We start from the raw sequence: 19,109 nt of genomic DNA on the forward strand, positions 1-19,109 counted from the left end.
TAATCACTTTATTTAATGAGAACGAAGGTGCTAAAATATTAGTAAAATGTAACTTAATTAGTTATTTGTTTAATATGTATGCAGTTGAAATAAGATATATAATTTAAGAGGAGATACCGAATGAGCAGAAAATATGCACATAATTCTAATCAACTGCACAGACCCCAACATTTTGAGTACGTTGAAACTGAAGAAATTTGACTAATTCGTCTTATGTTATTTTTTGATATAAAAAATCTAGAAAATAGACGCTCCAGTTGCATTAATAAACAAAACTAAAAATTCTTATAAAAGAATGAAAATATAATCTCTAATTTAAAATTTTAAAACAGTGAATTTATAATTTTTTACTTTTATCCATTGTTTATCTCATAGCTGGTTTTGTAGTATAAAAGACAGCATTGACCAACATAGTACTAGTGTAAAGTGCAAAGATACTAAAAAGACAAAGTTGTACCAAAATAATAGAGATTTCAACAATAATAAATTGTAACGTAGAAGAGTGAGGAACCTTGCCTTGCCAGTGGGCACAAGAGTGTGCTGGTCCTAGTTCTCGGAGAGTGAAGCAAGCAAAGAGTGCAATGTGGTGTGTGGAACAACGTGGAGAGAAGAAATAAGCATTGCAGGATCGGACCAAATCCTCAGTTTTTTTGTTTTTTTTTAATCTTTAACTAAATTAACCGAAACCATTTCCTCAAATTACCAAACTACCCTCTCTTTTCTTTCTGAAAAGGGCTCGCTGGTCGAGACTCCCCCACCAACCTCTCAACCCAAACATCTTAACTGCATTGCTCTCACCACCCATGGCCCCTCGCATTTACCACATTTTACTGTTTTGCCACTCCCTCTTCTATATCTCGCTCCCTGCATTCAACACTGCTTCTACCACATTTATTTTTGTTTCTCTTCCCAGGTTTTCCCTCCTTAAAACTTTGTCCTTTCGCTTTGTTTTTTTTTTTCCTCATGCATTATTTTATGTTATGGAAATTTGAACTTCAGATTCTCTCCCTCCCCCACTTTTCTTTTCTTTTTTTTTTCTCTTTCACTGTTGTTTTATTTTATGTTTTTTTGTTTTTGTTTTGTTTTGATATTGCTGTGGGAATATAAACGGCTTCAGCATGGGTTCCACTGCAGAGGAGATGAAACGGTAGCGCCTCAATGGGAGTGCTTGCTGCTGCTGTTCTGTGTTGTTCAAGGTCATTTTCTGCTGTTGGAAATCTGTTGTACTTTTTGGCCATTAAATGATTCATCCAGTTTGCTTACTTGTCGGTCAATTGCATGTGTTGTTGACATTAAGTTATGCTAGATTTTCTCAGTGCTTCTATCTTTTTTCATCTGTCTCATTTTCTTTCTTATTTCTTTTTCTTTTCTACCCTTTTTGTTTAATGTATTCGTCTCTCTTTTTCAGTTCCCAATCCACCCCGTATGGGTAAACTTTTATATTTTTCTACAGATTTTGGAAAAGTGGCAGGTAGACATACCTAGAGATTTTAAAAAAAGAAAGTGGAAGCTAGAGAGATATAGAGAGAAAAGAGGAAGAAAGAGAGAGAGAAATGTAAAATGGAGAAGGTTAATATAGTGTTTAGAATGATAAGGTGTTGATGTATCATTATGGTTTATTTTGACCACATTACCTTTGTATGTTTTCTTGAAGTGGTGTATCAGAGGTATAAAGAACTGTGTTTTTGTGCTTTGCTTTGCTGGGTTGTTTTATGTGCCCCCACCTTTTTTTTTTTCTGCGTGTGGTTTGTATTTAGCTTTGTGTTGATGTTGTCTTTGTCTTGCAGGTGGTGAAGGTTTTAGTGGATTCTGACTTTCCCAGTGTGAGATAATGATGGAAGGGCGGCGGCATTCAGTTGATATTCCAATTTCTAAAACTCTTGTGGCACTGAGGAGAGTGAGGTCATTGAGGGATCCTTCAACTAATGCTATGAGCAAGCTCTCTTCCTTGGTAGATAATCTGCACTGGGAAAACGGTTCTGCTAATGACATTTCCCTTCGGTTTTCTGATGCTGCTAGGCCATGTGATACTGATGATAATGCTGCTCTCAGATCAAGAAATTTAGGTTTCAAGGGACAAAAGGAGCAGAAAGATGCTGATTCTGCATTCAACTCAAGGCTGAAGCCTAGTGGGATTTCTTGTCAGGTTCTACAACAAGATGGTGAACCAATTTACTCTAAGCGTAATCTGCAATGCATTTCTGGAAACAAATCACCAAGTGAAAGTTGTCGTAGCAACCATGGGGGTAAAGGATTGGACTTGGCTTGTATTGTGCTTCCAAGTAATAATGATTTCAAGGATGGGGATTCATGTTATGTAGCAACTGCTAGATCATCTCAAATAGGGAGAATAGATTGCTCTAAGTCAGCAAAAAAGTCTCTGCGCAAAAATCAAGTAAAACCATCAGAGTTAGTATGCAGTGTTGATGGCAATGTTAGTCCATACCCTTCTGGTTATGATGCTTTCTCACCCTATAGTGGTTCAGTAGGCATAAATCAAGGTAGTGATGGTTTAGATGATAATGATAATGGGTGTGGAATAAGCTGCTGTTGGTCAAAATCACCAAGATTTAGAGAATCAAATCTATATGGTGAGATAGAAGACCGTCCTTTGATATCTCACCGTGTTGATGAGTCAGATCTTCATGCACACAGAAACATGAGAAACAACGGTGGTGGGAGTGGTCTGAATTTGGAAACTCCTAGAAGTTTGTCCATGAAATTTAGGCCTAAAGCATTTAGTGATTTGGTTGGACAAAATGTGGTAGCAAGGTCTCTGTTGGGGGCCATCTCCAGAGGAAGGATAACATCCTTTTATCTGTTCTATGGTCCACGTGGAACCGGCAAGACATCTGCCTCTAGGATATTTGCTGCTGCACTGAATTGTCTTTCTTTTGAGGAACAGAGGCCATGTGGCCTATGCAGAGAATGTATTGTATTCTTTTCTGGAAGAAGTAAAGATTTTAAGGAAGTGGATTCTGTGAGAATCAATCGCAGCGACCAGGTTAAGTCCCTTGTTAAGAGTGCAAGCACCCCTCCAGTCTCCTCACGCTTCAAGGTTTTCATTATTGATGAGTGCCAGCTATTGAATGGGGAAACATGGGCAAGCATTTCAAATAGCTTAGACAACCTTTCTCAACATGTGGTTTTTGTGATGATAACTCCTGATTTGGATAAGCTTCCCCGGAGTGTAGTTTCCCGGGCTCAGAGGTATCACTTTGCAAAGGTTAAAGACGCTGACATTGTATGCAGATTACAAAGTATTTGCGGCGAAGAAGGTCTTGATTTTGAACAGGAAGCTCTAGACTTTATTGCTGCAAAATCTTGTGGATCTGTTAGGGATGCAGAAATGATGCTTGATCAGATGAGTTTGCTTGGTAAAAAGATCAACATCTCTTTAGCTTATGAACTTGTAAGTCTAGAACCTTTGTTCTACATGTACTCCCTCCAACTAACAACAATTTTTCCTTGGCATTCTTGCTTACCCATTTGTTGATCCGCAGACTGGGATCGTTTCTGATGATGAATTACTCGATTTGCTGGATCTAGCTTTTTCATCCGACACTTCAAATACTGTCATTAGAGCTCGGGAGCTGATGCGGTCAAGGATAGATCCTTTGCAACTTGTATCACAACTAGCAAATCTCATTATGGACATACTTGCAGGGAAATGTGAAAAGGGTGGTTCAGAAGTCAGAAGTAGATTTCATAGGAAATATACCTGTAAGTGGTGTTGTGTTTCTCAAGCATAATTTATTTTATATCTTATTTAGCTCTCTGATAAAATTCTGTTCTGGTCATATGTTAGTTCTGTTATCTGACTGGTTTTTTTTCTCTGTTATAGCGGAAGCTGATCTGCAGAAACTAAACAATGCATTGAAAATACTTTCTGAAACTGAGAAGCAGCTGAGAATTTCAAAGAATCAAACAACATGGTTCACCGTAGCTCTCCTACAGTTAAGCTCTGTAGATTATCAATCTGTGGATGCAAATGACACCAAATTTAGTATTAGACGTGCATGCAATGGAGGTGAGCTTTGTATAACTTTTTTCCTTGACCTGTTACATTACTTTCAATTCCTTTTCTCCTTGGCAGAATGGAGTGGTTTTGTCAGGTAGAAAAATATAACCTTTCTCTTTATGCTTTAAATGGATATAAATAGTACATAACATCGGCATTACACTATCCGTAGGTCAAAACTTGGAGCATTTTGCTAACAAGTCATACAGATTAGGAGTGCCGGAGGATCACAAAGGAACATTGGATTCCATTTGGTATAAAGCCACTGAGATGTGTCATTCTAGTCAGCTCAAAACTTTTCTCAGGAAGAAGGGGAAGTTGTCGTCACTTCATGTTGATCGCAGTACAGCTTGTAATTTTCTTTCCCTTTTTTTTTTTCTGGTGTTGCTGTTCATTTACCATTCAGTCAAAAATTTCTCTTATCACAGTATAACTGCTTTCTGCTGTTCTGTTTGGTGTTTCTGTCACACTTCTTCTTTGAGAAATTTGCTACTTTATTGTCTGAAGAGAAAGGCCACCAACTCGCCCTTTCAGAACACACCCTTTTAAATATGCTTGTGTTGGTTGGAATTTATTAGAAATGACAGTTTTGTGGGTCTCACTTTTATAATATAAACTATTCTCTTGATTTTTGTACTTTCCTTATAAATTTTAACCATTTGGAGGGAGTGTGTTACTACTAGATTTCTAAATGTACTTGCAAAATTTTAAATATTACTCATCTCTAAATTTACTAGATCTTTTCTACCTGAGATAAACTCTTCATTCTTTTATATTTTAAGAAAAAATTATAAGATTAGATTACTAAATTTTGTGGAATGAGCAAAATACTGAGTGAAGAATTTCATAATACACTAATTTGCAGGTCTTGCTATTGCCGAGTTAGAGTTCCAACATAGCCACCATGTATCAAAGGCCGAGAAGTCATGGAAAATGATTGCAAGCTCCTTGCAATTCATATTGGGTTGCAATGTGGAGTTGAGGATCACTTATACACCTTGTGCTTCAGATTCTAAGTATTCCAAACTGAAGAGATCAACTTTCAGTATCTTCACTTGTTCCCGCAGAAATCGGCAACAGAAGTCACTATCATCTAATGAACAAGGAAGTGAATCAGATTATGGTGATTGCACCTCTGAGAATCCCATGATGAAAGACAAAACTTCTACCTCTGATTGTGGAATGGATGCTGTAACAGCTTTGAGGAGTTGTGAAGGGAATTTGCTGAGCTCAGGAGAAAGATTTTTTAATAGATCATTTCAAGAGAGTATGAGGACATCATGCGTTGAAGTTGATTCTTCCAAGGATAAGGGTTGCAACGGTGTTCATCTTGATCCATCAATCCTAGATTCAGAAAATGACCACTTTAACTGTTTTCCTAAAACCCTTTGGCTTCAAAAGAAGTTCCGTTCTTCGTATTCATCCAAGTTGTCTTTTCAAGGCATTCAACAGCAGAAAGATTTTGTTTTGTCTGTCCCGAAGTGTACATGTTCTGGGAAATATACCTATGCTAATGAACCCTGCATTTTTTCTGGTAGTTGTAAGAGTTGCACCAAAGCCTCTTAGAAGAAAGTAAGTTCACTTGTTATGTGTTTACATTGTTATAATTGTTTTTGAGACTGCACTACAGTGATAAAGTAACATAGTTGGATAGAATGAAATGGTATTAACATTCTTGTGCTTTATCGTGTTTGATTAAGGTGATTCCTGATTCTATTGTTTTGCTGCGAGTTTACCTTTGTAAAAATGATCACTGAAATTGTTACACACATTTGTTTGCTCAAATAGATTATCCTATTAAGAAAGTGATGCCAATTACAAATTTTTTCTACAATTGATCTCAATAATCTAATTAAACACTTTTATAGTGACAATATTTTATTATTATCCTCTTTTGCAGTAATCAATATGAATAAATCAAATTTTATTAAATTTATTTTTTCATACTACTTTTTTATTTGATAAAAACAATAAAAATCACAAATAAACAATTGTTATTTTAAATTTCAACATAATACATTATTTGGAACAATAAATCATTTAGAATAATATAAAAATATGAATAGTATTAATTATTTTCAAAACTGTTTTTGTGAAATAGTCAAATAATATTACATAAATAGAAGATTAATTATTGAATTTACAGAAACATTTTAGACAATAGTTACCAATTCGGTTTTATAAAATATTTTTTAATTAAATCAATTAGCTTGTGTAACATACGTAAAAAATAGGCATATCTATTTTTATTTTATTGAGAAATTAGAATTTGATAAAGACGTAAATTTAAGAAATGAAAAGAAAATATATATATATATATATATATATATATATATATATATATATATATATATATATATATATATATATATATATATATTTTGTTCCTATGGAAACAATAACAGATTATCATGAGACATAAATCTTGTCTTACCTAATCTTGGAATCTCTTGGATGGGTACTCCTTGGTCTTATTTGGCATGTTTTTGTATACTATTGTTGTATTAGACATTTTGGAGGTTACTTGTAGAAAGGACTCCAACAATCAAGTCAAGAAGAGCTCTCAAAGTCAAATCTTAGTTTTTCTGTATTAAGAAATTGCGTACCTTTATTTGCTAGGGTCCACCTGTATTTATAGAGCATTAATTACAATTTACTTCGCTTATGAGTTGGGCCCTTATTTGGGCTTGTATGGGCCTGGTTTAAGACCCATGCTTCAGGTTTGGCACATGGGTGTGGGTCGGTTAGATGTTTTATTCCAAGTTATAATAGGCGACCTTTTTTGAGTAAGCAACCTTTCCCGGTTATAGAGGGATTACAGGATCTATACTCTTTGGCCGCTAAGCAAACATCTTTGTACTTGACTATGCTTCTACTAATATTAGTTAACAACCAAGTTCGAGTATTATTTCATGCCAGTCCTGTTCGAGTTCCATATAGCACATTAGTCCCCCATCCTTTGCCAAAGCTTGTTATGCCAAAGGTTTCCTGAGTGTTTTGACGATGCCGCTTTTGCAAGAAAAAAAATCGTCTTTTCTTAGTATTGCCCTAGGGTATGGTAGTCCCCCAACCTCGAGGAGTGGAAGCGACACGGAGGTTATGTCACAGATGAGACATGGAGGTTAGGGGTCATGTTAGGAGAAGTTAAAGGGTCACCCTAATTATGATTTTGATAAATGTTTCACTCTTTATTCTCATAGTGTTTGGGCGGGAAAACTTTTGGGACTTAAATTTACTCTATAAATAAGAGTGAGGGACAGAGTTGTGCTCACTTGTTCATTTGCTCATTGTGAGAAAATTGTGTTGTTCCTGTTAAAGTTGTGTCTGATATATTTCCTCTGTCCCGCCATCTTATTACTCCAAGGTATGTTTGATAGTGACTCTGTTTTGGGTACGGGTAGTGGGGATAGCTGGTCCATGATTGAGGCGAGTAGTTCTATGTTTGGTGAGAGGTGGGGGGGGGGGGGGGGGGGGTTCCATATGGAAGTGATTCTAGATGTAAGGAAAGATCCCGTAGAGGAGGTGGCTAAAAGTAGTTTGCCGGCGAAAAGTGGATATGAATGGGTCCGAATGTACGAACTCAATATTATTTGTTTAGATGATCCCAACTATTAGAATCATGGCTGAGGTGTGTTCGTGTTCTTGAAAGGGCCGCTTATTCAAATATAATCTTCCTAGAATGCGTTAGTGTTATCAAATGTGTGTGCCATGGTCAAAAGCAGGCTGAAGAAGGATTCTTCTACATATACATGTGCCATTTTTCACAATTGCATGTTCGACTACCTCTAGATGACTTTACTATGGGAGTACTACGTCTTCGAAACGTTGCTCCGATGTAGTTGTACCCTAACAGTTGGGGATATTTACAAGCGTTTCGGCTATTATGCTGGTCATTTTACCTCACTCCATCCCCAGAATGCTTCTTGTATTTCTACGATACGTGGCTAAAAGATCTGATCACTTGGTTATCTTTAGTTAGTCGGCCTGGTATAAGCATCTTGGATGCCTATTCTCAGTCATTCAAGCACTTTAAAGACAAATTTTTCAAATTTATTGTGAAGCAACCAGAGCGGTTGTTGTTCTATAATGATGATGGTAGTACCAAATTTCCTTTTAGTTGGATGAGCAACCCGAGACGTTATAAAGGAACAAAGAAGGAAAAGTTGTTAGTGGATGATAGGAGAATAATGGAGATTTTGGGGAGGTTTAGTGATAAATTACCTACTAAGGGTTTAGTTAGGGTTTATTTATCAATGCACCCTCTTGTTGATCTAGAAGGTATCGTGCTTTATTTTATTTGTTTACTTTAGACTAAGAATGATGACAAAATGTGTGTTTGTGGTGTAGGTCACATGGCTCAATTAGGGAAGAACTTTAAGCATGTTCAAAAGTTTAAGGAAGGAGTTGGCCAAGAAAGCCAAGAACGCTAGGGATGCTGATGTTTCCAATATGAAGGAGTCAGTGGTGGAGGTTCGGGTACGAGGCGGCCTGAAGAGGAAGGCAACAGTTCCTGCTCATAAGGGAGTTGGGAAGGATATCAAGAGACTTAGGGCATAGCTTTTAGGGTCCGACTCATCTTCTAGTATTAAGAGACCAAAAGTTGGCCTAATAGAACTGCCTGAAACCATCGTGTGCCACGATATTGAGATCAATTTGGATGAAGTTGTGTTGTCGTCTTTAGATAATTTGGAGCCTGAATCACGTGAAAAGTAATGGTTTTTACATCATAGCTAATTAGTGAGATGTTTTAATCTATATGCATATCAATCATATGAGTTCAAGGGTTTTTAATTTTAATTGAGAATGTACTTGATTAAATTTAGAAACTTTCATGTGATTGAATGAGTTTTTGCCAATGATTGAGAATGTACTTTGATTATAAATGAAAACTTTAACTAGAATTAATCAAGAATGTACTTTGGTTAATTAGCTTTTTGCATGATTTTAGAGGTAAGAGAATGAACATGATTAAGGATAGTAATATTTAACTGAGAATGTACTTTGGTTAAATTTTCTATGATTAATCTACAAAGTTCTTGCTTTTGATTGAGAATTTAATTTGGTTAATAGTGAGAACGCCAACAAATTAATTGAGATTTTACATTGATTAATTTGCAAATCTACAACAATAATTAATTGAGCAATAATCTTTAGATAACCGATGATGGATCTATCTTGAAAAAGTAGTAGAATCAATCTATTTTTCTTTATCATTGTTTTCTATCTTTTTGAAATTTTATTTCTTTATTCCCTATTTTATTTGATTAACCATTTTGTATAGTTTTTATAACAACTAATTTGTTAAAAATTAATTTTGTGTTCGCCCGGAGACGACTTTGGGTTATTTTACCCTTTATATTTTGTTGACTACTTTCTAAATAATACTGAAGTTGTTAGATAATTAGTATTAATTTGATCGCGTCAACGACAACGTTATCAAATGCCCCAAAAATGCAAAGTGCAACCTTTTCAACTTCAATTATTGTTGGTAAAGAATCCTTAGACAACAACATCGTTAGAACGTAATCCCCAACCTTTTCAACTTCAACAGTTTTTGCTAAAGAATTCTTAGACAACGTTTACAACTTCGCACAAATGCAATCCCCGTCCTTTTCAACTTCTATAGTTCTTGGTATAGAATCCTTAGCCAGTGGTTGACCCGTCCAAGAAATGCAATGTGCAACCTTGTCAACTTTAGTAGTTGTTGGTAATGAGTCCTTAGTCTATATATAGCTCACTAGAATTGCAATCTGTAGTGTTTTCAACTTCAGTAGTTGTTGGTAAATGAAAATTCTTAGTCGCAGTACTACTACACTTTGGATTTTTTGTTGGACACGATAAAAATATTACAAGTTTAAATTTTAACTAATATCACCATAAAATCAAACCAATAACATTTAACATTTCTTTTAAATAATAGGTATTACCTACCAAGTTGGTAATTGTCACATTGAACAATTTTATCAATCACATGGTACATATTGTTTTCTCAAAACATTTAAAAAAAGGAAATCCCAGATGATAAAAATTATTTGGGATAATCACAGTTTAACAAAACAAACTTCCTTCTTTGTTTAGTTAGGTGAGCATAAAAGGTGCTAACAAAAGAAAAGAAGGGCCCAAATCGATCTAGGCTTCCTCCAAAAATTCCTTGAGCTTCATGATGACATCACTTCAAGTAACTACGGTGGTCAATCTTTCCCTTACATGTGAATCCAAAAGTGAAGCTTCAATGCTGAAATACAATCTCGACCTTTTCAACTTCAACAGTTGTTGGTAAAGAATACGTAGCCAACGTTTGCAACTTCCAATAAATGCAATTCCCATACTTTTCAACTTCAATAGTTTTTGGTAAACAATCCTTAGACAAAGTTTGGAATGCCCCGAAAATGCAAACCACAACCTTTTCAATAGACCTCCTTCTTGGTTTAGTTAGGCATGCACAAAAGGTGCTAGCAAAAGAAAAGAATGGATATATTTTGACCATGCTTCGTCCAAAAATGCCTTGAGCGTCATGATGGTATCACTTCAAGTATCTACGATGGTCAATCTTTCCCTCATATAAATACAAAAGTGAAACTTCAACACTGAAATGCAATCTCAACCTTTTCAAATTCATCAATTGTTGATAATGAATTTTTATCCAATGTTTGCAACATCCGATAAATGCAAACCCTATACTTTTCAAATTCAATAGTTTTTGGTAAAAAATCCTTAGCAAGAGTTTGCAATGCCCCGGAAATGCAATCCTCATCCCTTTCAACTTTAATAATTGTTGGTAAAGAATCCTTAGCCAGAGTTTGCAATGCCTAAGAAATGCAATGTGCAACCTTTTCTACTTTAATAGGTTTTTGTAAAGAGTCTTTAGTCTACAACTCGCCAAAAATGCAATTTGTAGTCTTTTCAACTTCAATAGTTGTTGGAAATGCAAATTCTCAATCGTAGTACTGTTACACTTCAGAATTTTTGTCGAACACAATGAAATTATTACGAGTTTAAATTCTAACTAATATCACCTTAAAATTAAACCAATAACACTTAACATTTCTTTAAATAATAGGTATGACCTATAAGTTAGTAATTGTCATATTGAACAATCTTGTTCATGACATGGTACATAATATCTTCTCAAAACATTAAACAAAAAAAAAAAATCTCAAATGATAAAAATTATTTGGGATAATCATAATTTAACAAAATAGACCTCCTTCTTGGTTTAGGCATGCGCAAATGGTGCTAACAAAAACAAAAGAATGGTCCAAATCAGTCCAAAAAGGCCTTGAGCTTCATCATGGTATCACTTCAAGTATCTACGGTGGCCAATATTTCACTTATTAGTGAATCCAAAAGTGAAGTTTCAACGCTGAAATGTAATCTCCAACCTTTTCAAATTTAATAGTTTTTGGTAAAGAATTCGTAGCCAACGTTTGCAACTTCCGATAAATGCAATCCCCATGCTTTTCAACTTCAATAGTTGTTGGTAAACAATCCTTAGCCAAAATTTGCAATGTCCAAGAAATGTAATGAGCAACCTTTTCAACTTTAATAGTTGTTCGTAAATTGTCCTTAGCCTACAGCTCCCCAGAAGTGCAATTTGTAGTCTTTTCAACTTTAATAGTTATCGGTAAATAAAACATCTCAGCCACAATATTGCTACACTTTAGAATTTTTGTTGGACATAATGAAAATACCACAATTTTAAATTCTGACTAATATCACAATAAAATAAATCCAATAACATTTAACATTTTTTTAAGTAATAAGTATGACCTACAAGTTAGTAATTGTCACATTAAAGAATCTTATTCATCACATTGTACATACTGTCTTCTCATAACATTAAACAAAAAAAGGAAATCCCAAATGATAAAAATTATTTGGGATAATCACAATTTAACAAAACAGATCTCCTTCATGGTTATGCTAGGTGTGCACTAAAGGCGCTAACAAAAGAACAGAAAGGCTCAAATCAGTCTAGACTTCGTCCAAAAATGCCTTGATCTTCATGATGGCATCACTTCAAGTATCTACGATTGTCAATATTTCCCTCATGTGTGAATCCAAAAGTGAAGCATCAACGCTGAAATGCAATCTCCACCTTTGAAAATTCAGCAGTTGTTGGTAAAGAATTTGTAGCCAACATTTGCAACTTCCAATAAATGCAATCCTATACTTTTCAAATGCAGTAGTTTTTGGTAGATAATCCTTAGTAGAGTTTGCAACGCCTTGAAAATGCAAAGCGCAACCATTTTAACTTTAGTTGTTGTTGGTAAAGAATCCTTTGCAACTTCACAGAAATTCAATCCCCATCCTTTTCAATTTAAATAGTTGTTGGTAAAGAATCCTTAGTCAGAGTTTGCAACGCCCAAAAAATTCAATATGTCACCTTTTCAACTTTAATAGTTGTTGGTAAAGAGTCCTTAGTGTACAACTCGCCATATATGTGATATGTAGTCTTTTCAACTTCAATAGTTGTTGGAAATACAAATTATCAGTCGTATTGCTACTACACTTCAGAATTTCTATTAGACACGATGAAAATATCACAAGTTTAAATTCTAACTAATATCCCAATAAACTCAGACCAATAACATTTAACATTTCTTTAAATAATACATATGACCTATAAGTTAGTAATTGTCTCATTGAACCATCATATTCATTACATAGTACGTACCATCTTCTTAAAACATTAAACAAAAAAAGAAAATCATAGACGATAAAAATTATTTGGGATAATCACAATTTGAAAAAATAGACCCCCTTCTTGGTTTACTTAAGTGTGCACAAAAGAGGCCAACAAAACAAAAGAAGGGCCAAATCATTCCAGGCTTCATTCAAAAATGACTTGAGCTTCATGATGGCATCACTTCATGTATGTACGATGGCCAATCTTTCTCTCATTTGTGAATGCAAAAGTGATCTTTCAACGCTGAAATGCAATATGCACCTTTTCAAATTTAACAACTCTTGGTAAAGAATTCGTAGAATTCCAATAAATGCAATATCCATACTTTTCCACTTCAATATTTTTTGGTAAACAATCCTTAGCCAGAGTTTGCAACGTCCAAGAAATGTAATATGCAACATTTTCAACTTTAATAGTTGTTGTTAAAGATAAAAAAAGAAATGTAAATGATAAAAAATATTGGGATAATCACAATACAACAAACCATACCTCCTTTATTTAGTTAGTCATGCACAAAAGGCGCTAACAAAAGAAACGAAAGGCCCAAATCGATCCAAGCTTCGTCCAAAAATACCTTGAGCTTCATGAAAACATCATTTGAAGTATTTATAGTGGCCAATCTTTCCTTCAAATGTGAATCCAAAAGTGAATCTATAACGCTGTAATGAATCTTAGTCGCAGTACTGCTACACTTCAGAATTTCTGTTGGACATGATGAAAATATCACGAGTTTAAATTCTAACTAATATCAACATAAAATGAAATCAATAACATATAACATTTCTTTAAATAATAGATATAACCTACAAGATAATAATTATCACATTGAACAATCTTATTCATTACATGGTACGTACTATCTTCTCAAAACATTAACAAAAATAGAAATCCCCAATGATACAAATTATTTGGGATAATCACAATTTAACAAAATAGACCTCCTTGGTTTAGTTAGGAGAGCACAATAGATGCTAACTAAAGAAAAGAAGGGCCCAAATTGTGTCCATCTTGATGGTTGTTTAGAGTGTAATTATCTTTTTATTAGTGCATTTTCCTCAATTAGGATTCAAGTTGTCATTATTCCGAATTTTGAGTAATTTGACATTAATTGGTCTAATATTTTGTTTCTAATTATTTTAGTTATTTTGTGTAGCAATTTTGGAGCTTGAAAACTAATCTTAAGATGAAGAGAGAGTTGTCACATCATTGTCACGTCTGTCCATGTCATTTCCACGCCACTTTAGTGATTGTGCCAGTATTTTTTGTAATTCTGCTAACAAAAATGGCGGTTTTGTAAATTTGTGCATTTGTGGTAATGTGACCACGTTAGGGGTTTAGGGTTAGAGTTGTCAAAATTGGTAATCCGGCTCGACTCACCACAGGTTGATCATTTAGTGAGCCATTCTAACTCGGCTCACTTATTAACGAGTCAAAAATTTGAACCCGACCCGGCCCATCATGAGTTGGTGGGTTAAATGGGTTGACTTACGGGTTGATTTAATTAAAAAATTTTATTTTTTTATTTTTTTTTCAGTCAAAACTAAATTATAATTCTAATTAAAATCTAAATAAACTTTAATACAATCCAAATACAAACCAAAATCACAAAAATACAAAATATCTATGTGTTGGCTAAAAAACAAAACCTAACATTACCCAAATGCAAAGCCCAACTTAACAAAAAAATACTTGTGTGACCCTTTATTTGCGAGTTGGCTCACCAACTCGGCTCACCATGGGTTCAACTTGGGTGAGCTGGGTTCTAGGTGAGCCGGGTCAAAAATCAACCCGTATTGAAATTTGTAAAAAAATTTCAACCCAACCCGGCCTGAACTCATGGTGAACCAAGTTGGCTCGCAGGTTCCAATCCATTTTGACAACTCTATTGAGGGTTTTAGTGGCAGAGCATTCATTTTTCGTTTTTCATCTCCTTTTTGCATTTTTGGAGAGCCTTGAAGAGCCATAGATGGTAGCCACCCTATTTTCACGTTTTTGTGCATTTGGACAACACCCATGTTAGGGTTTCACATTCTGGTTACATTGCAATTCAATTTCCTCTTGTTTATGATGTCTTTTGATTTTGGTTTATGCAATTACTTGAGTTCCCTGGAGAACTAATTTGAAGTAATGATTATTTGATGATAATGAGATGATCTGTGATAGGTGGAATTACATTGAATCAGAGAATCAATGCGTTTTTATCAAATCTGCAAATACATATTAACTTTTGTGTTGAAATTGTGAATCTGCCAACCCCCCTTTTTTGTTGGATCAAGAAGGCTTTGATTGAAAACAATGGTCACTCAGAAAGGACCTTGGGTTAACTCCTAAGTACTGCATTTATATGTTTTATTTGGTTGGGTACGACCTCGATCACCAAGCTATGTTCAAAACTACCTTGAGCTTCATGATGGCATCACTTCATGTATCTACAATGGGCAATCTTTCCTTCAGTTGTGAATCCAAAAGTGACGTTTCAACGCTGAAATGCAATCTGCACCATTTCAAATTTAACAACTGTTGGTAAAAAATTCGTAGCCAACGTTAGCAACTTTTGATAAATGCAATTCCCATATTTTTCCATTTCAATAGTTGTTGATAAACAATCCTTAGCCAAGAAATGTAATGTGCAACATTTTCAACTTTAGTAGTTGTTGGTAAAGAGTCCTTAGCCTATAATTAGATAGAAATGCAATTTGTTGTCTTTTCAACTTAAATAGATTTTGGTAAATGCGAACTCTCAACTGCAATACAACTACACTTCAGAATTTTTTTTGGACATGATGAAATTATCACGAGTTTAAATTCTTACTAATATCATCGTAAAATCAAACCAATAACATTTAACATTTCTTTAAATACTAGGTATGAGCTTCAAGTTAGTAATTGTCACATTGAACAATCTTATTCATCACATGATACATATTATCTTCTCAAAATATTAAAGACAAAAAACAAAATCCCAAATGACAAAAATTATTTGGAATAATCACAATTTAACAAAACAGGCCTCCTTCTTGGTTAACTTTGGTGTGCATAAAAGGCACTATCAAAAGAAAAGAATGGCTTAAATCAATCCAGGCTTCGTCCAAAAATATCTTGATCTTCATGATGGCATCAGTTGAAGTATCTAAGCTGGCCAATATTTCTCTCATATGTGAATCCAAAAGTGAATCCTCAACGCTGAAATTCAATCTCCACCTTTTCAACTGAAACAATTGTTGGTAAAGAATTCGTAGCCAACGTTTTCAACTTGCGATAAATGTAATTTGCACACTTATCAACTTCAATAGTTTTTGACAAACAATCCTTAGCCAGAGTTTTCAACGCTCCGAAAATGCAAAGTGCTCAATTATTTTTGCTAAATAATCCTTTTCAACTTCAGTAATTGTTGGAAATGTAAATTCTCAGCCACAATACTGTTATACTTCAAAATTTCTATTGGACACGATTAAAATATCACGTGTTTAAATTCTAACTAATATCACCATAAAAGCAAAACAATAACATTAACATTTCTTTAAATAATATGTATGACCTGTAAATTAGTAATTGTCACATTGAACAATCTTATTCCTTACATGGTACGTACTATCTTCTCAAAACATTAAACAAAAAAAGAGGGAATCCAAGATGATAAAAATTATTTGAGATAATCACAATTTAACAAAACAGGCTTGCTTCTTGGTTAAGTTAGGCGTGCACAAATGGCGCTAACAAATGAAAAGAAGGTCCCAAATCAATTCATTTTCATCCAAAAATGCCCCGAGCTTCATGATAACATCAATTGAAGTATTTATGGTTGCCAATCTTTCCCTCACATTTCAATCCAAAAGTGAAGCTTCAATTCTGAAATGCAATCTCCACCTTTTAAAATTCAAAAGTTGTTGGTGAAGAATTCAGAGCCAACGTTTGCAACTTCTGATAAATGCAACCCCATACTTTTCAAATTTAATAGTTTTTGGTAAATAATCCTTAGCTAGAGTTTACAACGCCCCGAAAATGCAAAGCGTAACCTTTTTGACTTCAATTATTGTTGGTAAAGAATCTTTAGCCAACAATGCCCTTAAAACACAATCTATAAAATTTTTAACTTCAACAATTGTTGGTAAAGAATTCTTAGACAACATCTACAATTTCGCAGAAATTGAATACCATACTTTTCAACTTCAATAGTTGTTGGTTAAGAATCCTTAGCCAGGGTTTGCAACGCCTAAGAAAGGCAATGTGAAAAATTTTCTCCTTTAATAGTTGTTGGTAAAGATTCCTTAGTATACAACTCACAAAAAATGTAATATGTAGTCTTTTCAACTTTAGTAGTTGTTAGAAATACAAATTCTCAACCGCAATACTGCTACACTTCGAAATTTCTATTGGATGTAATGAAAATATCACAAGTTTGAATTGTAACTAATATCACCAAAAAATCAAACCAATAACATTTAACATTTCTTTTAATAATAGGTTTGACAAAAAAGTTAGTCATTATAACATTGAACAATCTTATTCATCACATGGTATATAATGTCTTCTCAAAACATAAAAAAAAAGAAATCACAAATGATAAAAATTATTTGGGATAATCACAATTTAACAAAGTAGACATTTTTCTTTGTTTATTTAGATGTGCATAAAAGGTGCTAACAAAAGAAAATAAGGGTTCAAAATCAATCTAGGCTTCCTCAAAAAATGCCTTCAGCGTCATGATAACATCACTTCTGGTATCTTCCGTGGCCAATATTTCCCTCACATGTGAATTCAAAAGTGAAGCTTCAATGTTGAAATGCAATCTCCACGTTTTCAAGTTCAACAGTTATTGGTAAAGAATTCGTAGCCAACTTTTGCAACTTTCAATAAATACAATCGCCATACTTTCAACTTCAATAGTTTTTGGTAAAAAAAATCTTAGCTAGAGTTTGCAACACCTTGAAAATTCAAAATGCAACCATTTCAACTTCAATTATTCTTGGTAAAGAATCATTTGCCATCAACACCCTTAAAATGGAATCCCTAACCTTTTCAACTTCAATTGTGTTTGGTAAAATATTCTTAGCCAATGTTTGCAACTTCGTAGAATTCAACCCCCATCATTTTCAACTTCCAACGTTTTTGGTAAAGAATCCCTAGCAGAGTCTGCAACGTCCAAGAAATGCAATGTGCAACCTTTTCAAGTTTAATAGTTTTTGATAAAGCTTCCTTAGCCTACAACTCACCAGAAATGCAATTTGTAGTGTTTTCAAATTCAATAGTTGTTGGTAGATGAAAAATTCCCCATAAAATTAAACCAATAACATTTAACATTTTGATGAGTGCGTATTTTTTCCCTCATTCAGTGTTTAATTCTGGGTATTTAATTAAATTTGTGTGTTTAAAGATTGATTTAATTGGGATTTCCTATAATTGAGTTTATTGAGCATGAGATACAAAAACATGTTAATAATAGCTTTTTAGTTGCATAAATGTTCTTTGGATATTTTGAGGTGTGTTAGTGTAGCTGCAGCTAAGTTGAGCTCATGAAGGTGTGGAAATAAATTGATTAAAGCTTCATGACACCTTAAAGATAAATCCAAGAATAAGAAATTATCAAAAGCACAAAAATTCAGGCCAAGCATTGCATGAAGACGACAAGAAAAACTTGAAAAAGTGAAGAAGTTTGGCTAAACCAAGAAGAGAGGAACAAAAAAATTGGACCTTGCGGTTTTGTTTATCTTTATGATAGAAGATAATTTGGGAAAAATATATCTTTAGATATTTTATTTGATATTTTTAAATAATTATCTTATTTAATTATATCATAAAATATTGAAAGATATTAACTACCAAATCGTTTTAAATATGATAAGATCTTCTAGAATCTTTTTAGATCCACAACAAACAAATATATCTTGAAGATATTGGATTATTTAGAAGATAATTTGAGGAGATTGCAAAGGGTTGATTTTGAAAATTAATACAAATATTAATTGGTGATAATTTATCATATATCTTTAAGTAATTAATTAATTTAATTATATTAGATATTGATATTATCAACCAACTATATTTGTCAAATACTCTATATCTCTCCAAATATTTTTAAATATTTATATTTATCTTTATTTTAAAAGATATTTGAGAGATTTTAGCAACAGAAAAGCTCAGTCCAATTCCTATATAAAGAGACCAAGGGAGAAGCAGAAAACAAGCTCGGCACTTCGGAATTTAGGAACCCTTAGGGGGGCCTAATTTCTTTCTCTCTCTTTTCTTCTCTCTATTCTTCCTTCTATTTTGTATTCCATGGATTGCTAAACTTCTTGGGTTGATTCCATTGTAATTTCTTAATTGGATTCTGAGGTTAGATTAATTAATTTCTTTGTTCTTTTTATTATTGTTGATGTTTTAATTCATCTATGTCTTTTA

The 19,109-nt window shown here is 33.8% G+C and overlaps 1 protein-coding gene across 2 annotated transcripts; it reads left to right on the forward strand.

Annotated features, from left to right (window-relative positions):
* The first annotated feature begins 706 nt into the window (after positions 1 to 706).
* Positions 707 to 5,706, forward strand: LOC114162494 (protein STICHEL-like 2). Of its 2 annotated transcripts, XM_028046406.2 has the most exons (7): positions 707 to 913; positions 1,118 to 1,196; positions 1,788 to 3,412; positions 3,504 to 3,723; positions 3,845 to 4,030; positions 4,194 to 4,373; positions 4,887 to 5,706. In XM_028046406.2, exons 3-7 carry the CDS (start codon positions 1,832 to 1,834, stop codon positions 5,585 to 5,587), a joined length of 2,868 nt encoding a protein of 955 aa, XP_027902207.1. In that variant the 5' UTR covers positions 707 to 913; positions 1,118 to 1,196; positions 1,788 to 1,831; the 3' UTR covers positions 5,588 to 5,706. The 2 variants fall into 2 exon arrangements, with proteins under 2 accessions (XP_027902207.1, XP_027902208.1); XM_028046407.2 differs by lacking the exons at positions 707 to 913; positions 1,118 to 1,196 and adding an exon at positions 1,378 to 1,667.
* Positions 5,707 to 19,109: the final 13,403 nt, after the last annotated feature.

This window comes from Vigna unguiculata, chromosome 9 (genome assembly GCF_037176805.1).
Source record: "Vigna unguiculata cultivar grain cowpea cultivar isolate G323 ecotype 2 chromosome 9, ASM3717680v1, whole genome shotgun sequence".
NCBI classification, from domain to species: domain Eukaryota; kingdom Viridiplantae; phylum Streptophyta; class Magnoliopsida; order Fabales; family Fabaceae; genus Vigna; species Vigna unguiculata.